General features: G+C 41.0%; 1 protein-coding gene across 1 annotated transcript in view; it reads right to left on the bottom strand.

Annotated features, from left to right (window-relative positions):
* The window catches only part of RNF149 (ring finger protein 149), a 50,145-nt gene that overhangs the window by 34,734 nt on the left and 4,759 nt on the right, over positions 1-10,652 (bottom strand). The window contains exon 3 of the mRNA XM_014957739.1: positions 3,144-3,394. Within this exon, the coding sequence (XP_014813225.1) occupies positions 3,144-3,394 (251 nt within the window). The remainder of the gene's footprint in view (positions 1-3,143; positions 3,395-10,652) is intronic.

The following is a 10,652-nucleotide window of genomic DNA, read 5'->3' as shown; positions in this document are numbered from 1 at the left end:
GCAGCCATACAACCAGACCTTCTTGTTAGGCAAGGCCAGGAGCAAGCACACCCAACGTTTTGCACAAGCTGGAGAGAAGGTGGAATCCTGCCCAGCAGCCTACAGCTGGCCACCAGGTCAAAAGGCTGCTTGTAGCTATTAATGCCTCCCCTCAGTTAGGCACTGTCTCGAGCGTTATACAAAGCTTTGCACTGAAAGGACACATTATGCAAAGGAGATGACAAGAAAGGCTTAACAGACATGAGACACCATACTGGACTTCTATACAGTAACAGTCCTAATTATGCTTAGAGGGGAGGCAAGAGAAGAAAGCAGTACTGTGTTCCAAGACAAAGTGCTAGCTGGAAACTGAGAAGCTAAACACTCCCAAATTAACAGATGTTGATCTGCCCAGTGGCAGCCCTCACTGCCGAAATATCGTAAAGGAATCAAAAAAAACAGAATGGCAGCTTTTCCCTGTAACGATAATCACAATTACTTATATCATTTTACAAACTAGAGTATTGAAAATTGGGATTTTTTTATTATGGTGTTAAAAAGAATTAGTCTGAAAGCCCTCTCAGAAATGGACAGACAACCAGTAGTAGCAGCAGCCTATTCCACCTTCTGGTCAGCTCAGGGTTGGCTGCACAGCCCTTTGATCTTCAACAGCAAGGAGGTCTTCCAAAGACTTACCACTCAACTGATGTTAGAATAAGTCCTATGATACCCAGCTTCACCTTCACTTAGCAGCTACACAGTAACTTGCTTTAAAGCATGACATACTTAAACTCTCAAGTTTTAATTATACTAGAGTCAATAAACCAAGCAAAATAACATCTGGATTAGAAAAGGGGCTTTTAGTTTCCAAAATTCTTGGAATGCTGGACATCCAATTCTATTTCTTGACCAAGATATTCACAACATTTTCAAATTTTGCACAGTTTTATAAACTTCTGGTTTCAATGGCCATTTTAAAAGAAGGAGAATTGGGGAAAGTGGTATAACCTTACATCTAATGCTCCTCAATTTTATTTAAGAAGCACTTAGATGACAAGCCCAATGGCAAATTCTATTAAGAGTCTGTGCTACATAGTTCTGGGAAGCATCACATTCAACCTAAAAAAATACTCTTTAAACTACTTAGAAAGCATTTTAACGTCCCTTAGCACAAATTATCCTAAAGCCAACAGGAAGAAGCAACGTTCTTCTGTTAACAACATAAAAAACACACTCTGCTTTCAAGAAAACAAACTTTCTGAGAAGGATTTCTAGAAAAAATTCTCAGAAAGTAAGTTCCAAGACTTAAAGCTTAGTAAAAAAGACTCTAGGGAATGAACATTTCAAGCAGACCAGCAAGTTTAACTGATACAAAAATCCCATGTGTTACCCTCAGTTACTGAAAAGAGAAATCAAGTACTTTCCTAGTTAAGTCCTGTAAGTCCTAATCAGAGCTCAAACTCCCGAAGGCAAACAAAAATTCCCTTCCTTCCTCTGCCAAACCTAGAATCTACATGTTCAAACAGAAGGCAGGGAAAGTCCATATTACAAGCAGTCATTTGAATTTTATTTTTTTACTTCTGAACTGAGCATTAAAAAAAACCCAGAGAACTGCTTGCAAAGAAAAACAAGTGCAACTTTCTTTTTCATTGTTAGTAGAAAACTGTGGTAGAGCTGCTGATGACCACGTGCACTGGTGTTGGCTGGGGTACAGCTAATTTTCTTCATAGTAGCTAGTCTGGGGCTACATCTTGGAATTGTGCTGGAAACAGTGTTGATAATGCAGGGATGTTTTCCTCACTGCTGGGCAGTGGTTCCACAACATCAAGGCCTTTTCTGCTCCTCACCCAGCCCCACCAGAAAGCAGGCTGGGGGTCCACAAGAAGATGGAGGGGACACAGCCAGGACAGCTGACCCCAACAAACCAAAGGGATATTCCCTGCCATAGACATCATGCTCAGTATACAAAGGTGGGGGGAAGAGGACAAAGAGGGGGGCCCTTCGGAGGGATGGTGTTTGTCCTCCCAAGTAACCATCGTACAAGCAGAAGCCCTGCTTTCCTGGAGATGGCTGAACACCTGCCTGCCCATGGGAAGCAGGGAATGATTTCCTTGTTTTGCTTTGTTTGTGGGCATGGCTATTGCTTTATCTATTAAACTGGCTTTATCTCAAACCACGAGTTTTCTCACTTTTACTCTTCCAATTCTCTTCCCCATCCCACCAGTGAGCAAGCAGCTGCATGGTGGTTAGCTGCCAGCTTGGGTGAAACCACACCACCACCAAAGGAACCTAACCTATTTGCAAGAGCTGAAAAGCACAGGGAAGTGCCATCCTAAAATTAATTTTTTTAAATCTCAGCTGGACTGGGTTCTCAACAGCTCTCTCAAGTGTTAGGGTTTGAACTAGATAGCCTCCAGATGTCCCTTCCAACCAAAATTATTCTATGAAGTACCTCCCCCCTCAAGGGAAAAATGTAAAGCTCACTTCTTTTTTTTAACCTATCAAAGAAGAACAGGAATTTGGAAGGGGCATGTTAAGGAGCAAAGTTATTCCTTCCTGATCTTCCCAGTACTCCCACCACTCTCAGCACTTCAGATAGTCCAAAAGAGCTGAATCTCACCACACGTGCTCCTTCTAGTCTGCTGCCAGTTGGTCCTCTACAAGGGAGTAGTAGGATTACAAATAGCAAAAGCAGTTTTTATAAAGCTTTAGAGTCAAAATTTTAGCCCCAATTACTTGTGGGTCTTGAAAAAAGTTACCATGGCCCCTCTCCATTAGAAAAAAAAAAATCTGGTTAGGGAAATTAGCACTTTCAGAACAAAAATTACTAAAGAACGAAAATAATTTTTAATGTCAAGGAATGAAGATAAGTTAGGTGACAAATCGTGCAAGAAGCTGCCTTTACTCAGTTGTTGACAAGTGGCTAAATATATTTCCCCACGACTTCATACAGGTATCTTATAATTAGAAGTAGCCAAACTCATGATGCCAATTAGCACACTGCTCATTAGCCTCAGTAACCATTACCAGGTAACGTTCACAGAGTTAAGCAGCAAGAAGGCACAGATCTTCAAGAGTGCTTCAATAAACAAGCAAAGTTAGGCAACAGATTTGACATTCGAAGATGGCAAATACTCTAGAGCATCATCATCATCTCCAATTACCTGGTTTCCAAACTGTGACCCTGTATACAGGAAACGCTGTATATAGTAAAATATGAGCCAAGCGAGCGATATAATCATCATGGTGATGAAGGCGATGGCCACAAACACAACCGACTGACCACTAATATATTCCTGCACGTGTCGCGTGCCAACAACAATAGTCATTTTTACTGGAATCCCTCTTCGTACTGGCTCCAATATCTCTATTCCTTTTGGATAGCCAACCATTATCACCACTGTATTTCCTGTTCCTGTTGGAAAGGGGGAAGAAAACAAGAAGTCAGTCATCACAGTAAAAATTTAGGCATTCTGACTCTATTGTCATTTGGGCCTCTTCAGTTAAGATCAGTGAGCAGAGTTATAGGAAAATCTCAGGTTTTTTTCAGGTACAGCAGACTTGATAGGAAGTTTACTAATAAAGAACCCTTTATTTACTTTATGAAACTCTCAGACTCCAACAGATGGACCTTTACTGTTCAAGGCCCTGTAGCCCTTATTCCACACAGTGTGGTGGGATGTGGATACCATGCAAAAAAAAACCCAACCCCACAAAAAGCCAGGCAAGTTATACACATCTCATCTTGAAGTTACTTAAGTTCTAACATGTAAGTAAGGAACAGCCGGTCTTTTGTTAGTGTGGGTATTTAGCTGCAGCTGGAGACAGTATGTGAATACCACGTGAAGACAGACACATTCAATTAAGTTTGAATCTGAATCCATAGCACAGTTACACTGGATATGTGAACAAAAAAGAGAAAAAATATTCAGATATTTCATATTAAATTATATTAAACATTTTAATACCTAAAGATTCTTCAATACTAAATATTCAAAATGTAATGACACCTCACAACAAGGACTTGTCAAAAAATACTTTGGGATTCGTTTGAGAACTGAAAGGATTTTTCTATTGTATTAGAACTGAAAGCACTCAATCAGTATGAAAAAGCACTTAATTCCAAATAAAAAACCCCAAAACCTTTAAGCACCATATTGTCACCAAAAATTATAAGGTACTGTCAAGAATGACTAGCAGAAACCAAAGATCCTCCATGACTACAGTTTTACTCCATTTTGTCTCCAGTATTTTCTCAGAAACTGCGAAGTATTACAAAATAAATTACAAACAAATGTACTTGCTAAAAACATCACCTTTTCACTGGTCTATGCTATTTGAATTGGAATAGTTCTTACTTTGTGCATACCAACACTACTATACACCCTTGATAAGTCATGGCTTTATAGTTTACTTTGCTATCAAAGCGAAGAAAGAGAAAGAAAAAGTGAAAGACAAGAAGTGAAACTAAGCTTGAGTCAGAAAGCAAGCACAGGAAAAAGAAAGGAGACAGGGGTTTTCCTAGCCAGAAAGCTAAACCTGTAATGTCACAGCTACCTTTTTAGATTCACAAGATTACCTACCTGCAACAAGAGCTCCCACTGAAGACTTAAAGCCTCTTCCCCTCCCAGCTATGCTAGATTCGCTCTGAGAAGCTATAGCAAAAGAAATTGTTGCCTAAGTTGTAATATTACATCAAGCAGGGATTTTCAAAACTCAAAGCAGCATTCTGGACTCATCCACCTGCCTACTAAGACAGAGTTATTTGCATGAAATATCTAAAACAAACTCCTTTAGTTGAGAATGGTTCTGTATGTGACACCTCATCAACCTGGTCACTCCGTTACCACGCCAAGGGGTATTTGCAGAAGCTTCATTTTTGTACATCACAGCTCCTCCCTCTGTAAGGTGCAGAGAGCCTGCTGTGGATGAAACTCTAAAGGTTCCAGTTACTAGTTGAATAACCCTCTTATCTGAGTGCCACTTAACCCTTTTTCAGCTTCACCTTATCCAACCATCCGGTCACCTACTGCAAGCACCATTATACCTGCCTGCCAGATCCAGGCCCAGCAAGAGAGCACATTTTTCTAATAGGGCTTCCTTTCTGGAAGTTTTGAGGTTGGTGTAGATACACAAAGAAAAAGATGCTACTGGGGAAAAGCCCAACTCGTGCCTGCCCTCGGGCACTCCACTTGGCTCACCAGCAGCTCCCAGCATGTGTTGCCTTGCCTGGTGGGTGCATTAGGAGACACAAAGCAGCAAAACTGAAGACCAACAGGACAAATCTACAAGCAACCAGGCTCCACTAATTCATTCTACTCACCAACAACATGCACATCCATACGATACCACAAGTCGAAGCATACTAAAAATTGGTTAGTTAATGTTATTCTCCTCTCTGAACTAGCATGAAAGCATTACCAGGGAGGCTCAGGAATCTCCTAGAGAGGAGTGTGTGAAACACTCCTCCCTTTCTGACCCTGCACAACCGCCCAGGGAGTTAACAAGAAGAGAACATACAAAGGTAGAAACTTATCTCACATTGCTGAGAACTGTTATCCACATACCTGAACCAGGAGATTAGGTCTTATGTCCTTTAGCAACCGTAAGAGTTACAAATAACAGGAGGGGTGCCTGAGGATGGCTAGTGAACAGTAGAGGAGAGCTGGAAAGATTTATGTGGTTTCATTCAGGGTTGGGGAAGAAAAGAAAGTTTCAAGATTAGAGGCAGCCTGGATTTTTCAATCAATAAAGGCTTCCTCCTCAATCCTGAAATCTGAGCCAGAGTAATCCTGCTATCTAGTTCTCTGCAGGATTTCTCACAAAGAAGTGTTTGAAAACCCCAAAACAATCAGTAATGCCTTTCTCTGTTTTATCACTAGCACATCCAACTATCAGCCAGCCAGTTATTTCCTTGAAATGGAAGTCAGAATACTTTTGTGCAATGGCTGCTAGACAATGTGACACCTTCTAGTTTTAGAACTAACACAAGTATGCCACCCATTTTAAAATAAATGCCCACTAAAAGCATTTTAACAGTTTTAAAGACTTGGTGATGAACCTGCCATTAAAAATACACGTAGCCAAACACAACGGCCTTGAAGGTCACGAGACAGAAGGAGAGAAAGAAAAAAAAATTTGCAATCCATTATTACAAAAGGAACAAGAGCAGTCTCAGAAGCAGTTGCCCTGAGCAGCCTGTAAGACTAAGGGCTTTAACTCATTCCCCACTAATTTTAGACTTCTGTCCTGAAACACATCATTCAGAGACTGAAATGCTGTTGAGTCACTCCATCAGCTTCTTCAACTGCAACACAACTCAGAGACCGCAAATCACACTTACAAAAGAACTCCAAGTGTCACATACACGTATCTACCGAGAGCACGTTTTGTTGGCTTCACCTTTCTCTAGCTTTCTAATTTTGCAATAAATAACCACATTTTTACTCTGCTAGAGTAAACTTGTTTTCTAGGTTTGGTTGACACTTCAGTGGAATCAGGTAGATTTGAAATCTGGTATGTGCTTTTTTTTTTTAACAGTATCATCCAAATAAAGCAGTGAGAGCTGGCAGATCCTTAGGATACCTGGAAAGGAGGGCAAATTTGGAACTCTGAAGATGACAGTATGTTTCCTGCAAGCATGCCAAGGTCAGTTTTCCTGCTAGTACTGCTAGTCTTCTCTTGCAAAAGGAAATCAACACTTTCCTGATGAGGAAAAACTAGCAGAGATAGAGATCTTGATTCCAGGCATCCCAACCTATCACATTTATTCCCGCTCATGCCTTCCAGATAACAAAGACCATCCGGAAATCAATTGCAGACATACTCTAGATTCTGTTCTCATGAGAAACACCAGAAAGCTCTCAGAGTTTGAGTACCTTGGTTCTCAATGTCTGAGGTCAGTCCTTAGATCTGTTTTAGTATAGGTACCCTACTAATATTGCCACATTTAACACTGAATGTTCTTATTAGCTCCTGGTCCAAACAAATGTCTCCAATTGTTATCAAATGCATAACAATACACTAAAAATCTGACAACTAGCTTTGTCTTGACCATCGACCTCAACCTCATCTCACCAAATCCCTGGAGCGTGTTGTGTTTTCACCTGCCTCAAGAAGGAGGATGCGTATCCAGAAGAGTCAAGTAGTCAAGCACATGTATGCACTCTTACATATGAAATAGGTATAAGCATTTTGAAGTTCTGCTTCTTCAGAACAACACAGCAGCTCAACATCATACAGTCAGTCAGGAATACATCACACTCAGACAGTCACTGTCTGGGTTAAGCAAACCAGTGACTTCAGTTCCATCCTTTCAGTAGTACAGTACCAGAAGCTTTCAGTAGAAAGCATCAGCAATACAGAAATTATGCACCACTTGAGAATCCTAAGTAGTGCTCCTAAGAGTTGAACTACATGCAAAAATAACCCTAACTCTGCTGCTTTAGAGCTGACAAGAGCTTACAGTATCGTGAGTATAAAGTCGTTCACATCTGTTTTGTTCAATATACCTGCATTAAAACAAAACCAAACCATTACAATGAAGGAAAGAACTAGTTAGGTATATTTTGGCAAAGCCACATCAAACCAAAGACCATTCTCTTTACACAGCCAGGGTCATACACTCAAGTCCCAAGATTTCCCTTAAATCCACAAGCCATGGACCAAAGCTCCCCATCTCAAACTATTGTAGCCAGTCCTCCTTCCTCCCTTGCCCCTGTGTGTCAAGCACAATCATATTTTATTTCACAGTCTTCAGGGTATCAAACTTATGCTCTTAACAGGATCACATAACCCTAGCTTGAGAGGGCATTCAGAGATGGCTGGATGCCCAGCACGAAGTATAGAAACAGAAGACCCTTCTTTCTTCCCACTGCAATATACCCCTGCCTCCCCCTCATCTCTCAACCAGCTCTAAGTCTCTAACTCTCCTTAGTTTGCTCTCCACAATACTCCACACCTGGTCTCTCCAGATTCTCCAGACTTCTCTCCAACCCACTCCCAGCTAATCTGTACATGTAACACTTATTTTGGTTTTGGAAAGGAATTTGGAAGTCTGTGTATTATATTAAGTTCACCACCACCATCAAAAATGAACAACATTAAGACTGCCTGCAAAGCGTATATTCCTGTAAAACTTTTGTTTGAGTTTATACTATTTAGACTGAACAACTCCTTGAGTCATTTGGGTAAAATGAGCATCTTCCACTGGAAAAAGCCTCCTCAGCCACATGTGAAGTTGTTTCACTATTCCTTCCCTCAAGAAGGGAAGTTATCTAGCATTTTGAACAATGCAATTCGGGCGGAGAGCAAAGGCCTGAAAACCATGAGACAATCAGTAGATTCATATTTGAAGAACCTTTTTTTGGAAAGAGGAACAGGATTGCAAGGCTACATATTCAAACTCTCAACTCTCCTGATCCAAAATTTTAATTACGATCCCTACTCACTTATGAGCACTCATGAAGCTCACAAGGTATCCATGAAAAATTAACTAAATTGCAAAGTATTTGGAATGTTTGTCCTTTATCAAATGCTTTGACACCAGCTAAAGCAAATCACTTCTTTGCCTGATCAAGAATCTCTCATTTTACTTAAATTGGAATACATCTAAAAACACCAAAAAAACCAACAACAACAATAGCACACACCCCAGAAAGCTCAAAAGCCAGGTTTTTCAGAAAGAGAATGAAAAGATGAAACTTTGAGATCAGAAAAGTTACCCATTTATTGCCCTCACGTTAATCCAGGCTGCATCTCTATCAGCCATAACCATTGTTCCATCTCACATCATTTTCAGTGCCACTAATTGCAAATCCATTAAGTGGATGTTCCTGATGTACCTAACTCCACTCCTTAGTTACAGCACTGCAGATTTCCCGGAGAATTTATTCTCAGCACTCCTCCCAGAAGCAGGGTTTGTTTCCTCATGTGTCAGTTCGCAAATCCCTTCACAGGAATGGCAAACTTGGATCCTGTAAAATACAGCTTTACTTTCCACGTTCTTCCTTGCCCCTCTTCCACAGACCCCCCCCCCATCCCACTCAAAAAATTCAAGATATAAAACACTAATTCTTCCCTATATTCCCAAAGTGCACCGAAAAATTTAAACATTTACATGTTTGAAAGTTCTGACCATGAAACAAAAATTTGTAACTCCAGCAGAGCTAGTGATTATATTGTGCCATATTATTATTATAATTCTGCCCCATCCAAATCACCCTGAGGTCCCACCTGCATTTATGAGGTTAGTATAAAAAAGTACAAATATGTTCTTGTATATATACTATTCTAAATCATACTCTTTACATAGACAGAGCTTTTAGCAGCAACATTCTGCCAGTTTAAGAAAAAAGCCAACCAGCAGTCAGGCAGCTCTTCTCTTTGTCCCACTGATAGATGTAACTATATGAGCAAGTCCAAGCCTGAGCGTAGGCCCAAGAAGGTCTTCTGCAGCACAGTGACGACAGCAGAAAAGAGGAAAAAAAAAAAATCATAAAAATTTGATAAAATAAGCAAGATGATAAAAGGAGGAAGAGATTCCACAAAAAAGCAAGTAATGTTTATGAAAGGCTATGAGGGGGCATGGAGAAGAATGTGGAAAAACTCACACAGGGAAGAAAAAAAAATTTTTTTTTACTGATTGGCCAATGCAGAGTGACAGCAAGAAAAAGAAAACTCTGACAGTTGGTAAAGAAGAAAGAATTATTACCCAAAGTACAGTACCTTAACTGTCACATGGGATCAAAATCAAAGGTACATCTTACCTAGCATCCCACCTCCACTTTCACAGTGGATTAAGAACACAAGAGACGGACCAGGCTGATCTACCCAAGCAGGCAGCAGGCTAATACAAATGGTAATCACACTTCCAACCTCCAGGTTGGAAGCCACTTGGTATTCCAAGAAGAGAGACTTATTTTTCCACCCAATATATGATATGTGCTATGAAGCAACAGCTCCCTAACTGAGATTTTCAGCTCACTATATTAAATAAAGTTTGTTTTCTTTAGAAACACATTACAGTTCTACTTTAACCAAGTCCCTGATCGTCCCTTCCCCATGACCAAGAATGACAGCCTGGGCATTAACAAACTCATTGTACTAAGAAAATGTGAAAACACACATTTGCAGCATTTTTTGCTTTGCCTTTGTATCCTCCTCTGAAGACCTTCCAGCTCCTCAGAAGCCTACAAACAGATTTTAGAGCAGGGTTTTGAGCGTTTTTCTCCCCTTTGATTTAAGCATTTGATACTGTCACGCTCCTAAAACCCCAGCAAAACTTCAGTGTCATAGCCCAAGCAGAGACTGCAGGAGCAGAACATCTCCATCCTTATCTGGGCCAAAATCACAGATCCCTTCTGCTGGCTACAGCCCATCGGCATGCTCAGGCAAGCCGAGCCAACATCCTTCTTCTCCAGGCTTCAGCTCTCCTACCGCATCCACACGCGTTTGAGAATTACCTGATGCTTAGACCTCTCTCCCAGCCTTGGCAGGCCTGCGCAGGAGAGGACGATGGAGCTATGACAATAAAACCTGCACCCAAAGCTGTCTTCACACAGCTGCGGCCATGCCTTCACAGGCACCAGAAGGCATCTTCGGGATACCTGGCACGTCTCCCCACAGCCTGCAGAAAGCAGCCTACCTGTCAACGCTGTAGCCATTCAGATCGG

The sequence above is a fragment of the Calidris pugnax genome, unplaced genomic scaffold (assembly GCF_001431845.1).
Source record: "Calidris pugnax isolate Ruff unplaced genomic scaffold, ASM143184v1 scaffold303, whole genome shotgun sequence".
NCBI lineage: Eukaryota > Metazoa > Chordata > Aves > Charadriiformes > Scolopacidae > Calidris > Calidris pugnax.
Note: the sequence above shows the minus strand (reverse complement) of the source record. Positions and strands in the feature narration are given on the sequence as shown.